General features: G+C 46.5%; 1 protein-coding gene across 1 annotated transcript in view; it reads left to right on the top strand.

Moving 5' to 3' along the window:
- The window catches only part of LOC142586931 (uncharacterized), a 68,445-nt gene extending 51,449 nt beyond the window's left edge, over nucleotides 1-16,996 (top strand). Inside the window, exon 6 of the mRNA XM_075697807.1 lies at nucleotides 16,771-16,996. Coding sequence (XP_075553922.1) covers nucleotides 16,771-16,995 — 225 coding nt within the window. The 3' untranslated portion in view covers nucleotide 16,996. The remainder of the gene's footprint in view (nucleotides 1-16,770) is intronic.
- Nucleotides 16,997-20,147: the final 3,151 nt, after the last annotated feature.

The following is a 20,147-nucleotide window of genomic DNA, read 5'->3' as shown; positions in this document are numbered from 1 at the left end:
AGGGGGATAAAAAGAGAGCAGATTGGGTGCGGGAACAAACGCGAATTAATGACATCTTAGTTGCAATCGAGAAAGAGAAATGGGCATGAGCAGGGCATGTGAAAAGGAGGGAAGATAACCGGTAGTCAATAAGGGTTACGGACTGCATTCCAAGAGAACGGAAGCGTATCAGGGGGTGGCAGGAAGTTAGGTGGACGTGTGAGATTAAGAAGTTTGCAGAGAGAACATGGCCACAATTAGCACATGATCGGGGTTGTTGTAGAAGTATGGTAGAAGCCTTTGCTCTGCAGATGGCGTAGCCAGGCTGATAATGATGATGATGATGATGATCATGATCATGATGATACGCAAAGCTACGCGTGCAATCCCTGCAAATGTTCCGGTCGTGAGATAAATTCGCCGGAGAACTACGCAATAAAAACATCACGTAAATATTGTCAGTATAGAAAATATAGACTTTAAGCGCGTGACCTCTCTATTAAACCAAGCCTATCCTTTGCTCTTTCTGCCGTTTTGCTACCAAATAGTTTTCGTGTGTTCTTTCACCAGCTTTCCTGTACGAACGAGCGTGTTCGTAGGTTAAAGGAAAAGCATTTGTCTAGACATATGTGCTGGTGCACGAGAACTTTGAATGAGTGTAAAGGTTTAGACGATGTTGTCGGTAGCCGGCTGTGTATCTCGTTATTCTTCACTAAGCATGCCTTGGCTTTCTTGCCCAAGTTCTGGAAATGTATGGCGCCTGTCACGACGGTCAAGAGTGTCGGACGGGTGCGCTTCTTAGAAATATGGCACCGCCTACTGAGATCAAGCTGCAATGACATAAACGATTTTGAGCAAGCGCTAAAACGTGGCCAGTTCTTCGACACTCACGGCCATAGACAGACTTCTCGCGCATTCGCTTCTTTCTGCCGATTCCGACAAGTACTTGCGCGGTTTTCGGTGGGCTATATGTGGTTGCGTGGTCATGCCAAGACTCGCCTTGATAAAGAAGAAACAGAAATGCGCAAGTAAGGTCTGCTCTGCGCTCGCTCGGTTTGGGGAAGATTGAAAAGAGGATATAGGCAGCAACAAAATCGGCAACAAGAACATCCTTATATGGCAACGCTCCCACGTGAACAAACTCGGGAAACCGCTGGTGCCCTCTATAACCAACTGTGGTCCACCCAGAAGTTAATTTGCGGATTAGGACCTGGTTTAACGGATAGCGAGCGTGGGAGGCGATCGCGAACGCGCAGATGTATAGCGCAGTGACCGGTCGGGCACCAAGAATCGAGCAGATGCCAGGCGTCGTGTCGCTGAAGCAAGCTGGCCCAAGCATAGGGACTGTACACTTTGCCCTTGTGCTTTGCTTGGTGCATAAGGATGTCAGGCGGTGAATGCTGGATCAGAATTTAGCCCAAGCCTCATAGAAAATCTCTATGTCCAGTTTGTACTAGATGTACCTAATTGCTGCTGATAATTTTATGCTGGTGGGGTTCGAGCAAGTTACAAAGTGCGCCGTGTGACAACAGTCGTAAATATTGTTCTAGATGCATTGTACAAAAAATGTTGCCTCGTTACTTATGACGGGGGCGCATATCCAGAATCGACTAAATGCATTACCCGGGGGAAGCAACTTGCAGATCCAACTGAATAGTTTCTGCTGCCTTGCACGTATCCCGGCTTTCCATGTCATTGGGTAGAATTATCTGAAAGAGAAGCTGAGGAAAACACATGTCTATGACAGTGAGTGGTGCACCCTGTCCGCGTGGCAGTGCATTCCCAGAAACAACTATGCCATTCCAATTTTCTTCGGTAGGGGGCACTACATGTATCAGAAGCGCACCGCTCCCGCACTCTAGAAAATCGCGACGGGGGTTGTGCTCTTGTTCAAGTCTTGATAACTTTGCAATGGTAATTCGCACTTCCATTTCTTGATACACGCGAACTTGTGACTACGTTCACCACTCCTATGGCAGTCAGCATCTGCAGCTTTTGCAGTAAGCTAGTCCCGTTCAGTACTCAAATAGGCCGAAACTTTTGTTTAGTTTAAACGTTTCTTTTTCATTCACTTGCAGCCAGTCGATGAGTTCCACCTGTTCACGTTGAGAACGTGAAGAGGCGTACATTATTTGCCTGAGAAAGTGCAATGCCTAGAAGTATTCACCAAATATCTCTTTAATGTTGCAGAGTTCAGGTGTTCTTACGAAAGGAAGGGCGGGACATATTTCCGGCCGAGGGAGCGTTTGAGAAGCATGAAGGAGAGAAAGGAAGACTTGTCGAGCGTCCGCACAGCACGTGACGGTGGTACCTTGCAGTAGAATAATAGTGTCTGTGGTTGTATTGTGGTGATGAACGCACAACCATCTTTGGAATGCAACAGGCTTCAAGCAATGACAACCCCCCGGGAAAGATAGCGACCTTTAGGAGTGACTAACACATAGCCAATATAAATGTTCGAGGACAAGAGAGTAATAACTGCTCGTGGCGGGGAGGGAACTCAATATAGGCAGCTGTAAAGAGAGGCAATAGTACTACGTCTAAACTAGTTTTATGTTCAGTCTCGATCATTTGTGCGGCGCGCTGACGGCAGAAAATTAAACTGGACGCCAACGCGAGGAAGTGTCAACCTAAAATGAGTTCTTGAGCGCATTGGAAAAACATCGCAAAAAAAATGTGGTAATATACGCTGTCATTGATGACGTATGCAGTACATTGTGCAGACGTTCGATTACGGCGTCCTTTGTTTCACGCAGAAATGTTCCAAAATGAGGCGTTTAAAATCATTTTTTTTCGCGGGCGAGAGCACAAGTCTACACCCGTAACAGAAATAGTAGCTTCAGTGTCAACCAAAGCCAATAACCGCACACCTTCCACAGACACCAATACCGTGCTAGACAGTCGCTATCGACGAATTGTAACAGTTCGCGAATGTGCAGCTTTGCCTCTGAAAAGTGCACAGGATAGTTTTCCGCGCAGAAAGGGATCTGACAGGCAGCACGTATTGGGGAAACGGAGCTTCGCATTGGTGACGGGGAGTGACGTCTCGAGGTACGTTAAAACGCGGTCGTGTTGGAGAAGCCTGCCGGAGATAGGGATCCATGAGAGGACCGGTTATCAAAGTATCATCTCTTTAATAGAACAGGAGAATCTTCATCGCGCTCAAAGGAAATGTCGCCTCGTCGTTCGTCCTGTAGGCGGCGCCTGCAAAACTAGGTGATGTGTCCCATTGTGCGGCAGCAGTAGCTTGTCGGGCGCTATTGACGACAGGCGGGGAAGTTAGGCACATTGGGTAATCGGGTAAGTAAAGGCCCTAGCTGGCCTTGAACCGGCACAGTCGACGTAGCGCAAGGTGATAAGGGCGGCTTTTCAGCAATGTTGGCTTACGACGGTTGTGGCAGGCAGCGAGAAGTGATTGGATGATTGACGCTTTTCAGAGAGACCAACTCCTCTTTAATTATGCCGCGTTGGCCGACAGCAGAAAGACGAACGTGAGCGCTGGACGAAGGTGGGCAAATGGTGTGCTTACAGTTCTTCAGGAATGAAAGCTCGAAGCCGCCACCGTGTTCCAACCTCAACACTGCTTGTCAGGAGGTTGCCGGACGAGTCGGGTTGCAAACGGATCAATTAAAGTGCATCGAAGCGCTGATCCACAGACGCAACGTACTGTACACTGGTAGGATTTTGCGTCGAAAGCGCGTTATAAGCGATTGATCCGATGCCCTCGAAAAGGAGGCACGCACGGTCAGTTTTTGGCACGGCATTCTCGAAGCGACGGCAAAGCACGAGAACGTCTTCAATGTACGACGTGTAGGACTCAGGGAAGTTCAGCACGTGCTCTGACAGCGTTTTCATCGCAACGTAACCACGCAGCATTGTCATGCCAAAGATCCACTGACGGTACTCTTTCAAGGAACACCATTCACGGAAGCCCGCTAGTGATATCTTGATCGTGTTGGTGACCTGAGTGTCGTAGATTCCAAGGTCATGTGATTTAAAATCGTCGTCTCAGTGGTTGAAGGTGCTTCCTAGATCGTAGTTTCTCAGCCACTCTTCGATGCAATCGCCAGGCATGCCAAAGAACACAGCAGGTTTGCATGCATGGCTGATACAGTCCAGGAGGGTGGGGTGGCTGGAAACGACAGGGCCAGTGGACGCTGCTTGCTCCTCTTGTGGCGAGTATATATATATATATATATATATATATATATATATATATATATATATATATATATATATTGTTACGTGTAGAAAGACAGACGGAAGAGGCTATTTACACTGGACTGGAGCCAGAGCACCAGGCCGACATCTTCTCGCGCTAAGGGCACAGACCCACTTCGTCGTCGTTCTCGCGGCGGCTCGTCTCTCGGGTATCTACCGCTAATATCGTAATACTACCCCCCGGCGACAAAAGCAAAAGGTGCTGTTAAATATCCAAGGCACGTGGAGAGTTGTAGGGCTTAAGTCGGATGACTTGGACAATGTCACTGGTTATCACTCCGGAGGATGGAGTGGGCGTGGCTAGAACAATTTCATAGGTGACATCGGTCGCTTGGCGGAGCACGCGATATGGGCCGGTGTAACAGGAAAGCAGTTTCAAACAAAGGCCAACTTTACGCGATGGTGACCAAAGCAACACGAGGGTGCCGGGCGTGAAATGGACATCACGGTGACGGAGGTCGTAGCACCTCCACCAGAATGTTACCTGTAGAAAGACTCAGACGGAGGAGGCTATTTAGAAGCTATTTACGCTGGACTGGAGCCAGAGCGCCAGGCCGACATTTTCTCGCGCGAAGGGCACAGATGCACTTCGTCGTCGTTATCGCGGCGGCTCGTCTCTCGCGTATCTACCGATAATATCGTAATAATATATATATATATATATATATATATATATATATTGTAACGACGTGGGATCGACGAGTATGCGTAGCAGCACCGCCAAGAAACGCACTTTATCAGTCGTCCAAGGGAACAACAACAACGTCTTCTTCGTTTCCCCCGCTTCACCTAAAAACACGCGCTACTTCAGCGTCGTCCCCACTGGCGCATACCCGCTGAATAATGGTTCTGCCAAATAGAGTTGCGTCATTTGCTCCCCCTTTAGAAAAGATCATCGTCCCGATGATAGAGGCTTGGAAGGCAGCGGTAAAGAACTGCGCAGTCTTGGCAGTCCTCATAGTACGGCTTCATACGCAGCACGTGAACGACCTCGGGTAAATGCCGTCGGCGCTTTGAACAGTGCGAGCTGTCAGGAACGACTTCGTAGTTGACGTCACTGATGCGTCGGAGAACTATGTAGGGCCCGAAGTATTTACGTAGGAGCTTTTCAGAGAGCCCACGCTGTCGAATAGGTGTCCAGACCCACACTTTGTCGCCGATGTTGTATGTTACGGCTTTGTGCCGAAGATTGTAGCGTCTGGCGTCAATGTCCTGCTGTTCGTGGATTCGCAGACGCGCAAGCTGCCTAGCTGCCTCTGCTCGGTGTGTGATCTCTTCAGCACCCGTTTCGTTGTCGTCAAATTCATGAGGGAGCATTGCATCTAATGTTGTTGTAACCTCACGGCCGTATACGAGACTGAAGGGCGTCTTGCGAGTGGTCTCTTGACGAGCCGTATTGTACGCGAAGGTGACATAAGGTAAAACCTCGTCCCAGTTCCTATGCTCTACATCTACGTACATGCTTATCATATCAGCCAATGTCCTATTGAGTCGTTCTGTCAGTCCGTTTGTTTGAGGGTGATACGCTGTTGTCTTTCGGTGGGCGGTACCACTTAGACGTAGAACGATATCTAAAAACTGGGCCATGAACGCAGTACCTCTGTCCGTGACGACTACTGCGGGAGCGCCATGCCTTAAAACGATGGATTCCAGAAAAAATCGTGCCGCTTCATCTGCTGTTGCCCGTTGCAGGGCACTTGTCTCGGCATATCTAGTGAGATAATCCGTGGCAACGATTATCCACCTATTACCAGTAGTAGACGTTGGGAAGGGGCCCAGAAAGTCCATGCCTACTTGTGCAAATGGTGTGGCCGGTACGTCAACAGGGTGCAGTAAGCCGGCTGGTTTGACGGATGGCGGTTTACGACGTTGGCAATCCAGACATGTCTGAACGTAGCGTTTAACGACCGCAGTAAGTCTCGGCCAGTAGTACTTCTGCCGAATCCGTGCCAATGTGCGAGTGTAGCCCAAGTGCCCAGCAGTCGGCTCGTTGTGGCAGGCGTTTAAGATTTCACGTCGAAGCGGTGATGGAACAACACGCAAGTAGTTGCTGCCGCTAGGCGAGAAGTTCTTCTTGTAGAGGACGTTGCGACGCAAGCAGTATGATGCCACCCCTCTTGCAAAGAGCCTCGGCACGCGGTTGGTCCGTCCTTCGAGGTAATCAATAAGCGGCAGCAATTCAATGTCATCCCGTTGCTGGCGTGAAAGATCGGCAGTATCCACGAGTCCCAGAAAAACCGTGTCGTCATCGTCTTGTGCTGCCGGCTCAACAGGAGACCGAGAAAGGCAGTCGGCGTCTGCGTGCCGTTTTCCCGACTTGTATGTAACAACAAAGTCGAACTCTTGGAGTCGAAGACTCCAGCGTGCGAGCCGGCCGGAAGGATCTTTCAAATTAATGAGCCAGCAGAGGGAATGGTGGTCACTAACGACGGTGAAAGACCGACCATACAAATACGGACGAAATTTCAGAACTGCCCATACCATTGCGAGGCATTCTTTTTCAGTGGTGGAGTAGTTAGCTTCGGCTCGGGATAGTGTCCTACTGGCGTAAGCAATCACCTTTTCGCTGTCGCCCTGCCATTGTACTAGTACCGCCCCTAGACCGACATTACTAGCGTCTGTATGCAATATCGTCGGGGCTTCCTCATCGAAATGTGCTAATACGGGAGGCGATTGCATGCGTTGCCGGAGCTCGTGGAATGCCCGCTGCTGGTCTTCGCCCCAAGTAAAAGGCATATCGTCTCGGGTGAGCTGTGTTAACGGCCATGCGATACGCGAGAAATTAGCAATAAATCGCCGGTAATATGCACAGAGTCCCAGAAAACGTCGCACGGCTTTTTTGTCTGATGGAATCGGGAAATTAGCGACGGCGGCAATTTTATCCGGATCAGGTCGGACTCCTTGGCTACTGACGACGTGACCGAGGAACTGGAGCTCATGAAAACCAAAATGGCACTTCTCAGGCTTCAAAGTAAGACCGGCAGAGCGTATCGCTTCAAAAACAGTTTTCAGCCTTCGTAAGTGTTCGTCGAACGTTGCGGAAAAGACAATCACGTCATCCAAGTACACCAGGCATGTTTGCCATTTGAGTCCGGAGAGCACAGTGTCCATTAGACGCTGAAATGTTGCTGGCGCCGAACACAAACCGAAAGGAAGTACCTGAAATTCATAAAGTCCGTCAGGCGTCACAAAGGCTGTTTTCTCACGGTCTCTCTCATCCACTTCGATCTGCCAATAACCGCTTTTCAAGTCCATTGAGGAAAAGTAGCACGAGTTTCGCAACCTATCCAAGGAATCATCAATACGCGGCAGCGGATAAACGTCCTTCTTTGTGACCTGATTGAGCTTCCGATAGTCGACGCAGAAGCGCAGGCTACCATCCTTCTTCTTCACTAAAACTACAGGTGATGCCCACGGACTATTAGATGGTCGAATAACGCCATCTTCTAGCATCGTCTTCACTTGTTTTTGTATCGCTTCGCGTTCCTTTGGGGCCACACGATAAGGGTTTTGTCGGATGGGTCTGGCGTCGACATCAGTAATGATGCGGTGTTTCGTAAGGGGCGTTTGACCAACTCGTGACGCAGAGGAGAAACAGCCCTGGTACTGCTTGATGAGCGCAAGCAGACGATTCCGCTCAACGGCCGTTAACGTCGGATTAACGTCTACAATAGGTGCAGCTGTGTGGATTGTAGAGGCCGACTCCTGCGCTAAGTGGCAGTCTTGTATTTCAGTCACTTCGTCGAAATAGGCGACAGCAGTGCCTCTAACGATGTGTCGGCGCTCCCTACTAAAATTTGTCAGCAAGAGTTCGGCGCTTCCGTCGATTACATTGATAAGTGCTCTGGCAATGGACACACCGCAATTCAGTGCTAGCGCACTGATGTGTTCAGCTACTCCAGTCCCACTTTGCAGGCTGTCACAGCGCACCTGTACGAGGGAGCAACTCCGCGGCAAAAGTATGACGTCGTCCGCGGCAATACGTAAGCGAGGTTGTTGTGGCTTCTCATGGGTGACATTATCCGAACTCGTGGCAAAAGTGACGCTTCTGTCACGGATGTTAATCACGGCGCCGTACTCCCGTAGAAAATCCATGCCCAGTATAAGTTCTTTACAACACTCAGTAAGGATGACGAGGGTGACGACGAAGGTTGAACCGGCGATTAAGAGTCGGGCCGTGCATTTCCCGACAGGTGTCATCAACTGACCTCCGGCGGTTCTTATGTTGGGCCCGTGCCATGGTGTCTTCACCTTCCTCAGTTTGTCAGCGACCTGTAAGTTAAGGATTGAAAAATGGGAGCCAGTGTCAACCAGAGCGGCTATTTCGTGACCGTCAATGCAAACGATGAGCTCGGCGCTGACGATGTCAGTTACGTCTTTCGTACTTCTATTCGTCGTATTCGTCGTTGTGCTGGGCGTCTTTTCCGTCAATGTAGTCTTCACGTCGTCGTTCGTCGATAACGGGGGATGTGGAGCAGTTAGAGTATTGGCAACCTCACCCCCGGAGGTCGCTGCGGCTAGTTTCCCCGTCGAGGGCTAGGCGATCTGCCCCTAGTGACGTCGGCAAAGCTGCGACGAGTCGGCGAATTGTAGTGCGCCGGAGATGGAGAAGGAGAACGTGGTCGGGACGTCGTCGTATTTGGTGACTGACTGTTCACAGGAGCGTCGTTGTAAGCGCGTCGACCGTCGTACGGAGAATAAGCATAGTTGGCAGGAAAGCTTGGTTGTTGAGCGGCGCGATAGTTGTTCCATTTGCGGCAAACTCTATAGACGTGTCCAGCTTCACCACAATGGTAGCACACTGGTCGACGGTCGACGGTGCGCCACAAATCGGTTTTCCGGCGCTGGTAGTTCGGCGGTAGCTCTCCATGGAGCCAAGGGGTGGCGTGCGCATGTCGAAAATACGGCGTTGTTTGTGCTGGCATGATCGGCGGGGTCGGTAGAGTCGACGAGGGTGACGATGTCGGCTCTATTTGTGGCGTAGGCGGTGTTGTAGTTATGGGTGTCAACGGCGTTGAAGTTGCGTTGAGTGGACGGCGGACAGCTTCCGCATAAGTTAGGCGCCGCGGAACGTTGCCACAGTCTGGCGCTGAAAAAGCTTGCCGGACTTCCTCCCGGACGACATCAGCAACAAAAGATAACGCTGGCGTCGGTTCCGTAGGCGCAACCACAAAGCCGAGCTGCCGAAGCTCTTCTCGCACCACTTCGCGGACAACTTCACGCAGAGACATGTCGTTACTCGCAGCCAGTACGGAAGTGTTCGCCGTCGAGTTGCCCATGTCATGCTGGCGGTATCGTTGATGCAGGGCCCGTTCAATGGCTGTAGCCTCTTTTGTGAACTGTGCCACTGTTGTCGGTGGATTTCTCACAAGGCCGGCAAACAGTTGCTCCTTCACTCCTCGCAGGAGATATCGCAGCTTTCTTTCCTCTGGCATGTCTGGGTCTGCCCTACGGAAAAGACGGGCCATGTCTTCTGAGAACATAGCAACACTCTCATTGGGCTTTTGAACGCGGATTTCAAGGAGACGCTGCGCGTTTTCCCTCCTGTCGATGCTTGAAAAGGTATCCAGCAGCTGTGCGCGGAAGTCGTCCCACGTGGCAAAGCTCCTCTCCCGGTTTACGTACCACGTACGAGCATTGTCCTTCAAATAGAAATAGACACTCGAGAGTTTGTCCGCCGAGCTGGTCTTATGGTTATACTGGGCGACGCGCTCGAACTGGTCTAGCCAATCTTGGACGTCTTCAAAGGCATCACCATGAAAGCTCTCCGGGACCATAGGATTCTGTAGCGTTACTTGCGATGGAGCTGCGGTGGCCATGTTATTTGTAGGAGGCAAACGATTTCTCGAAGTTTCTTGCAGCGGACTGGACTCGGGCGCTAAGCCTAGCAGGCGACGACTGAAGCGGTGGACCGGTGTTTCGATGCGCGATGGTGATTCCGGGCTCGATCTTCGGCTCCGCGAAGGGGTGCCAAGCATGAAGAATACCCAGCACCTCCACCAGTGTAACGACGTGGGATCGACGAGTATGCGTAGCAGCACCGCCAAGAAACGCACTTTATCAGTCGTCCAAGGGAACAACAACGTCTTCTTCGTTTCCCCCGCTTCACCTAAAAACACGCGCTACTTCAGCGTCGTCCCCACTGGCGCATACCCGCTGAATAATGGTTCTGCCAAATAGAGTTGCGTCAATATATATATATATGTGTGTGTGTGTGTGTGTGTGTGTGTGTGTGTGTGTGTGTGTGTGTGTGTGTGTGTGTGTGTGTGTGTGTGTGTGTGTGTGTAGCGCAGGTCGGCTACTAATTTTAATCTGCGCAAGCAAATGGTTTCTTCAATGAAGTATTTGTTTTTAGGTTGTTATAATAGATTGCATGTAGACACGGGTACAGTATCTTTGGTTTTACTGTATATATAAGTAATATGAGAGTAGCATGCCAATAATGAAATATATGGTGAGTATATCCAGTGATATATACAGAGAACGTTCACCGACTTTCAGCTTCTGCTCCATTCCAGGTTAGTTCATACAAACAGTTTCAGAATAGGACTGCGTATATGTTATAAAATAAACGAGAAACTTATAATTAATGATTTCCACGTTTCCCTTTTATGACTTAGCCGATAAGAAACTGTGAACGGTGAAAGGTATTGACGCACGTATATACTGAAACGTGGTGTTATGTTAAAATGCTCGAAAGCTATTCGATTCCTGTTATATATACCCAGAACAACATGAAAACGCACATCCGTATAACCTTCAGTGACTCCAATACAGGTCACGGCCATGTTGACTTTTCAAGCCTATTCTCAACATGTATCATGTAACAAAACAAGGAAAATATGCGATGGAATAACGCCGCTTGACGGTGAAAGAAGCGTCCGCAAGTAAACTGGTGGCTTTGTTTACCATGATAGAGGGAACGTTTAGAGTATGGGAAGAAAATCAGCATAACAATTTTATGGTTTTCCTTTTATGTGACGTAAAATATTTCCGTAAGATCACCTGCTTCGTCATCGGACTTGGAGTGAGAGAAAAAAAAGGCCTTTACAAATGATGCGCCGCATTGTAATAAACAGGATAGCACATATAAAGAACTAAAAATAGTACTTACAAGTAAACTATAGTATACTGTGTTGTATGCATGTCACGTCGTAGAATAAGGGAAACAAGAAATATGAAAACAGAAAGGAAAGTACGGCATTTCATCAATAGCGAGGCCGAGAATTAAGGCCATATATATATATATATATATATATATATATATATATATATATATATATATATATATATATATATATAATGACATTACGGATGCTGGCATACTTAATCTTCTGCTTAATCTTGACCCTGAAAAAGGCAGCGGTCCTGACAGCGTACCTAACGGCTTTCTGAAAAGGTATGCGGAATGGTGCAATAGATACGTCGGCATAATTTTTCCTAAATCACTCACGACTTCACAACTACCAAACGACTGGAAAATTGCAAAGATAATACCTATCCATAAATCAGGCGACACAGCAGAAATGTCAAATGTTAGACCCATTTCATTAACTAGTACATCCTGTAAGCTTCCAGAGCACATAATCTTAGAGCACATAATGGTTTTTCTAGAGAGCATTGGCTTCTTGTCTCCCTACCAACATTGTTTTCGCAGTGGTTTATCAACAGTAATCCAACTAACAGAACTAGTCCACGATCTTGCATATACTATCAATCACCGCGGCGAAACTGACATGATTTTACTTGATCTATCTGAGGCATTTGATTGTGTATGCCATAACAAATTAATCGCTAAAGTTGAAATTGTTGTTGGGAAAGGGCTCCTTTCAGCCTGGATGAAAGAATTTCTAGCCAATCGTTCACAATTTGTAACCTACGAAGAAATGCTATCCAACACTGTCACCGTTACTTCCGGAGTTCCCCAAGGCTCAGTTCTTGGACCATTACTCTTCCTCATCTATATTAATGACATCACAGCTAACATTGGTTGTAATATAATACTGTTCGCCGACGACTGCGTTATCTATAGGGAAATCACTAATTAGAACGATAACATCGCACTTAATACATCCCTCAACACTCTAGATATTTGGTGCTCTAATTGGCAGATGTCAATTAACGTAAAAAAGTCTGGTCATGACCGTAACAAGGAAAACAAGATCTTTACATATGAGATTAACGGCATACCACTAACCAAAGTTGAACAACAAATACCTGGGAGTTACATTAACCTCAGACCTCAGGTGGGATAAACACATTTCGAATATCACGGCAGGAGCATTACGCAAACTATTCTTCCTCAAAAGAAGCCTGCCGCTCTCTACAACATCAACGAAGCTACTGACCTACACAACGTTCATTAGGCCGGTTCTCGAATATGCAAACACAGTCTGGTTTCCTCATACAACAACTAACAAAACAAAATTAGAGGCAGTACAAAAAAGGCTATAAGGTTCATTCACAGCAAATATAAACGCACTGACTCACCGCCTAATCTTCTAACGCAGTCTGGATTGCAAATGCTATCTACCAGGGCAATACACTCTCGTCTGAAGTTCTTGTTTCAGCTTCTAAAAAATAACTATAAGATAGATGTGCCCAGGTACATTTCATTTTCTGAGGCTCGAAAAACACGTAACAAACATGCGCACACTTTAACAGAATACACATGCAACAGTGACACGTTTAAGCATTCATTCTTCCCCCTTACAATTGCTGAATGGAACCGACTTGATCCTGCTATAACCGCCATCGAATCGTTGTCCGAATTTACTTCACAAGTGGAAGCTGCAGTGCGTAAATGAAACAATTTATCATCGCACGTGTAATCATCACAAATTTTACATTGTGCTGCTTTCGACTTCCCACTTTTCTTTTTCCATTTTTGTATGATTGTCTTCATGTGAACATATGGTACACTGTGTTCCCAAAATAAATTTTCATTACTGTACTACTGCTAGTCCTAAGGTTATTGTTGTAACTGCCATTTGCTGCTGATTGCTTGCCTAGATTGTTCTTTTTTTTTCCATTCGTGTCTTCTCGCTCTCAAAGTGTATGTTTTAAGCGTATCCCTTCACACAACTTTAAGATTTCTTCACGCGTTAAGTGTTATCTTTCATTTCGCTGCTATTTTATGTATAACTAGTCACTCACGTGTTCTGAACTGCCAGTATCATGTTAATTAACTGTCACGTGAAAACTTGCATTTTTGTTTCTAAACTCAGCTTCTTTCTTATATTACCATCCTTTGGCAATTGTTTTCGTTTTTCTTCCTTTTTCCAATTAACTGTGCTGCCTAAATGCGTATTCACATACATGTCTACTGTATCGCCCAACTGCGACGCTCTCAAATGATAGTAGCAGTATTGTATATATTGTTAAAATGAAATTAGAAGCAATAAATAAGACATATATAATTTCCCTAGAAACTACGTGTTCATATGTGTTCTGAAGTGCTATTGTTACTTTTGATTCCGTTTGCAAGGTTTTGCTTAATTTTAAAACCACCAAACTTTATCAAACGGTGCTCTGATACATTGCTGAGCTAGCGAGTTTATTATGGAGTGCTTGTAATTTTGTTTAATAACTGTGATTAAGATGAAACATGCCTTCTGATGTTATCGAAACGTACTTCACTGGTTCTTTCGGTGAATGAGACTACACAAGAGAATAGATTATTTCGTAAGAGATTTTTTGTGTGTTGTCTGCAAGAACGTAATTAAACTACTTTCAAGAGCTCCACATTTCTGTGACTTGATATTCCGAATGAATATATTGCCGTCTTTTCATCGTGGTGAAAAAATAGACAGTGGCACAAATTCCACTGTCTATTTGACAAATGCCACTGCGATAAGAAAAGCAAGTCACGCTCAAGCGCTACGATATGAGTGAGTAGCGTTATCCATCGTCGAAATCTTATTCGCGGGACAAAGGCATCGGCTGTTCAAACATGACTCCTCGCACATTACAGTACCATAACGGGTGCTGACGTGCCTTCTAGAATGTACAACACAAGGTTCGGCGACCTCATAAACAACAGAACAACATTCCAGAGAGTTCCTGTACAGGAAGGCGCTTCTTGCGCTGACCGACGACTCTCGAATTTGTTTAAGCCTGTGAAAAGGGTCACCGTAAAAATAAACAGGTAATTGTGTGAATGTCCCCCTTTTAGAAAGCATCGTCTGGATGTTGCAAACAACACAAAAAGGCGAAAAGAATCAAACGTACTACAAATAAAATTGAGCTAACAAAGGTGTAAAATCCCAGAGTTTGTTAGCGCGTGTAGAATGCTTTAAGGGGCACCACGCGAACGACTTCAGGTTAGGCGCGGCGTCGCTTCGATTGCGTAATGACTTATGGCAAGACCTCAGAGTCCGGTGTGCTTACGCGTAGGAGGACTCGGTAAGGGCCGAAATAACGTCTGAGGGGCTTTTCACTGAGTCCACGTCGGCATAATTTGGTTCAGAGTCAATGCGGTCGCCGGGGATGGTGTGTCACGTGGCTTCGTCGAAGAATGCAGCGTTGGTTGTCGGTCCCTTGCTGGTTCTTGATGCGCAGGGCGTGTTCCGATGAGGGTACACTAAAGGGGTCCCCAATATTTTGTTATCTGCGAACATTTTATTTCTGGTAGGCGAATGTCTCTGCACAAAGGAATCAAATATTTTTTTGAGAAATCTGGGGAGATTTCGAGCACGAAAACATAATGCACTAAATGTGCAAAGCGTTATTGCGATTCGGAAATTTTCTAATAAAAAAAAAATTTCACGCGAGAAGAAAACGTTGTACACCACCAATCATTTTTTTTGTTTCGAACCATTGGAACTACTGGCTCACCAAAGCTTGGACTGATGACTGACACAATGTTTTTCGAAAATTTGTGAATTTCGCTTCTTGAGCAAGCGCCTCTCACTGACACCGAATAGGTGCCCTTGTGAAGGCAATTTAGCTAAAACGAGAAATTTTAAAATTTTTCGTGAAATCAACAGTGAGTTGGTTGAAAGATAAAAGAAGCCACGAGGAGGTACATTACTAATATTTTCCGTAATAAAATACCAAAGGCGCCAAAGTTGCAAAAAGAACAAATAATTTGTCAATTTTAGAGGCACGTAAAATAAATCATCGGCGATTTAGTAAAATTGTATAGAATATCCTCGCATAACAGAAATCTTGCACTTCAGAAAGCTCTCACGTTATCTATCTTAAGAGAAACATTCTGCCTATATTTACAACCTTGTGTGCTCTTCGCTGTCGTCTATGGAGTTCTAATAAATAAAATTGGAAGTGCATTCATGTTGCATTCCGAGCGTGTTGTTTTCGTTGCAGTAAAGAAAAGTGGCTCAGATTTGTTGCCTCTTCTGAGCAACGGAATTGACTGAGCTCGTGTTTTCAAATTTCCTGAATGCGTATTTTCCCTACAGTATGTAAGTGGAGCAAGCACGCTAGAGCACTTATAGAAAGCTGTTTACTGCAGGTCTGGGGAAAATACGTCTGGCACTAATCGCTAACTACAAATGCTATCTGAAATGCTAGCTATATATATGACTAGTGCACCAACCTAGTAGGAAAACGGAATGACACCATGGCAGTGGATTAGTCAGTTGGGTATGCTCAGATGAAGGCAGTTCTTAAACGGATCTCAACTAATTTGAATTTCACTAAAACGTTTAGATTAGGAAAAGGCGGCCCTGCTGCAAATCGAACCGAGATTACGTTATCGATGTACTTGACTGCTTGACACATAAAACATCTTAACGGAGGCAGCCCGGAAATATCGTCATCAAACCAAAAAATGTCGAAACTGGAAAGGTGCCTGGCGTAGATAATAGTGTTGTTTAAACACTAAATGGTTTGCTCTAAATCTATGAGCCCTCTCACTGAATTAAGCTGAACTTTATTTAGTCACCTCGTAGCGCGGCACGGACACAAACAGCGAAACTTATTTTCTAGTGATAAGGCAAGAATTGTGCTGAAGGTGTCGGACTAGTGCAAGGCATGCACTCGTTCTACTTGTCGAATAATGTAAAATTTGACAAGGAAAATTGCTTGCACACTGCGCGGTTACCAAACAGACATTGGAAGATGCTGTAAATGCGCACTTTACACATCATAGCTCCCTGACTGATTACTTGCTGTGCGCGAATAATGCCGACACTTACACTCTCAGCTTCTAAACATGAAGTTGACGGTTCTTGCACTTTTGCACTCTTGCCCGTATAGGAAGCTTCCAAGGAGCACAACTCCCTGGTCACTCTCCTGTGGGTCACGAAACACAAATTGAATATGACGAAGCTTCCTACGCTGGGTCATCAGGCACCAGAGCCAAGAACAATTAGAAAAGTTTTCCAGACAACTTGACGGGGCCCAGAAACTCTTACAAGACACATGGCAGGACGAGAGGCGGGATTGTAAATAACGTGCGGAGCACAAATATTAAAGGCACTTCGCACCGCATGCATATATTTGCACTGTAGATAGATGATATAGCTGGGTATTAAATCCAATCAATGCATCAGTATTTTGATTCGTTCCAAGGCAGCGTTGAACGAAGTGCCCCCTTTGGTATTGCAGGCCACAGCCAGTGGAATATTCGTCAAGAAGCCCCTCGTGTCGTGGCTCGTTCCGAACGACAACGTGCACTGCGATGGTACCAGTGACGGCGAGAAAACAACGGCGGCCGAGAAGTACAAAGCAGTCACATCGAAAGACTATTGCGAGAGGACAAAAGAATGTGACATGATTAAGCAGTTATTGACAGAAATTACTTCCGAGAAGACAAAGAAAACACAGAAATAGAGAGCAACATTGGAAGATGTAGTCATAGTGTGTTTTTTCTTTTTTCTTAGTTTTTACCGTGAAGGTGGTAGTGCGACTGAAGCGCTCAATATAATGCTATGTGATTTTCTAGGTTTTCCGATACCAGTACAACGAAGTTTGCGTATTGAAGAAATGTGGCAAATGCAAGCGTGAATGACAGGCCAAAATTTGAAATGTAGGCGTTCTTAAGGAGTAATTGCTTGCTGATAAAAGTTCGTTCTCAGCCTGTTTCGATACGTAAGTGCGGAGCTTCCATGATATACCGCATCAATCTAACCTGGAGCAAATGTGTCACCGGCCAGGCAGGCAAGTGTATAAATGGTAGGCCATGAGCACTTGGTAGGCCATGAGCAGTTGCGTGTAGCACAAACAGGAACACAGTAAAGGTCACTATATTTTCCCTACTTACACGATTCCAGTGGTCAGCAATTCAGGAGGTCTATAAAGAGAAAGATCCGCTACTCCAAGAACTTTTCGACTTGTCAAGAAAATACCAGTAGAAATATCGATGAAATCAAAAAACTAGTGACCAACACAGCTCTTCAGGTGGGGTGCTGCTAGGCTACCCATGCCGGCGGCATGCCGTTCGAGAGACGCTGGAGCCCCTGCCTACTGTTAAGAAGGGCCCGCTGAGTTGCAACAAATTTTGCCAGAATATTTAGCGCCAGCAAACAAGGACGGAAGGCAGACGACAACACAATGCGCTAAATTCAACAACGTGATTTCAGGAAATACACCTATATAACCCATGCACAGTGGCGCCACCTTATCCAAATCTTACCCATCCAAAAAAGCCCTTTCCTTATCTAACAGGTCGATTGAAGGGGCACTAACACACGTGTCTATTCCGCCAGATAGCCTGAGCTTCAATGATCTCTCGCACGTCTTTATCTTTGTGCTTCGCAAGAACCCGGCAGGATTCATACACCGGCGCACAGCCGCATCCTTGACAGTGGGTTGACAGATGACCGTATTGCTTATTTTTTCACAGTTTGGCAATGTTCCCGTAATCGGTCATTAAGACATCTCCCTGTCTGTCCGATGTATTTTTTTCCCACAGGACAGCGGAAGCTCATATACAACAGTCTCTACGCATCCCACTGGCGCTTTTCGATGATTCGTAGAGCATCCCGCAGCTGGCTTTACGGTACGGGTCCGTCAATCGACATATTTTTGCCAGCTTTTCTGGTGCGGAAAAGACCATTTTTGCGTGCACCCGGCTAGCAATTTTCTTAAGTTTATGTGCCGTTCTATGCTGGTAGGGCACTACCGCTACCTTCCTTTTACGTTCCGTTCCTTGATTTGCCGTGTCTTGAATTGTGCTATCTGACCTGCACCTCTTTAGCAGCCCCTCGACGACCAAAACTTGCACTGATTCCGGAAACCCTGCTGCTGATAACCTTCCTGATTGATCCATAAGGCTCGTATAGATCTTGTGGTGGCAAGACTTCTTTAGAGCATTTCCAAAGCATAAGTTGGCAATGCTCCTCTTGACGAGCTTCGAGTGGGCTGACCTATACGATAACAGGGGCTTATTAGCTCTAGGTTTATACTCCCAACACGTGTGCCGTTTCATGAACTCGAGCTGAATATCTAGGAAGCGCAGCACGTTATTGGAGGGCTCTTCAACCGTGAGTGTAAGTGGGCTAAGGCCTGCAGAAAATATTTCGTAAAGCTTGCCTACTGTAAAACGTGCCTCTGGTTCAAAAAGAACGAGATAGTCGTCAACGTATCTGACAACTTTAACCACCCTGTGCTCCGACAAGGTACGGGACATGTTTCTGTTATGGTGAGCTATAAAAATATCACTTAGTATGGGCGCCAAACATGAACCGATGCAAACCCCTTGCTTTTGAATGAATATGTAGTCATTTCATGCTGCATATGTAGAGTGAAGGTAGCAACTAAGCATATATAAAAAGCCCTGAACGGACAAACCGGCTGAATTTTTGGAACGAAACCACGCCATACTCGTCTATGCAGTCTTCTACACAAGTTATTAGTTTATTTTGAGGCAAGGAGTAGTACAATTCCTTTATGTCAAAGGAGCAAGCTGATAAGCTTTTGTCAGAATATTCTTTCAGGAAATCTACGATTTTTGCAGAGCTATCAATATTCAATATTAAGAATTCGCAGCTTATCTTGCAAGAAAAGAGCGAACTTTCTCTGCCATGACCCTGTTTCTGAAACTATTACCCTTAATGGGCCATCGGGTTCGTGCGTCTTCGCACTTAACATAATTTGAAGGCAACCAGAATTTGCGTTGTCAATTTCACGAACCAACTGACTAAGGTCTGCCTTCTTACAAAGACGCTTTGCTTCTAGCTTGATTTTTCTGGGAGATACATTACTACACTTGTCGAACACAGAGGCAATCGCAGAGCAGGCTTTCGTATTAAAATCACCTTGCTTGAGGACAACAAAGCCACCTTCCTTGTCCGCTGGCAAAACACGCAGACCGTTCTGCCTCAAAAACGAAGTTACGCGCTTAACCGGTACACGTGAAACCATCGGTTTGTTGCGCGAAACCACATCGACCCCTTCGGAGATACATCGATTCACTTCACCTCGTGGGGCGCACTTTGAAATCCTTCGCACAATGCTTAGAAGTTCCGGCGTGCTCAACCTTGTTTCTACGGCGAACTTGGGGCCAAGTTTAAGAACACCTTCAACGTAGTCTGGAAGACTAACCTCGCCGACGGTCCTGACGCCACAAGGTCCTGTAGGTTTCTTCTTAGGGATGCTGTCACGCAGGCCGGTTAAGGTCCTCTGCCACAGAAATTCCGTGCCGCTACTGATGAGCACCAGGAAGTCGGTCCACTTCCTGCAGGCACCCTGTTGTCTCCCTGGAGCGTCCAGCGTCGCTCTCAGCAAACCTTTCACCACCCTCGGTTGCCTTTGCCACTCACTTCTCATTATCTTTAGGACTCTGATGCCATGGCCAACGGAAGGAGCAAGGCCACCAAACAACCGCAGGACTTCGTTGGGCAAATGTTTGCAGCGAATGTAGAAGGGAAGCGACGGAGCTTGGCAATTGGCGTAGATGAGGAGGGGGGGCACTGAACATGGATTTAACGATGAACACAGAAAAGAGCCCTATGTACTAGAAATAAATTGTAGCATTGCCATTT

Source organism: Dermacentor variabilis, chromosome 7 (assembly GCF_050947875.1).
Source record: "Dermacentor variabilis isolate Ectoservices chromosome 7, ASM5094787v1, whole genome shotgun sequence".
Classification (NCBI taxonomy): Eukaryota; Metazoa; Arthropoda; class Arachnida; order Ixodida; family Ixodidae; genus Dermacentor; species Dermacentor variabilis.
Note: the sequence above shows the minus strand (reverse complement) of the source record. Positions and strands in the feature narration are given on the sequence as shown.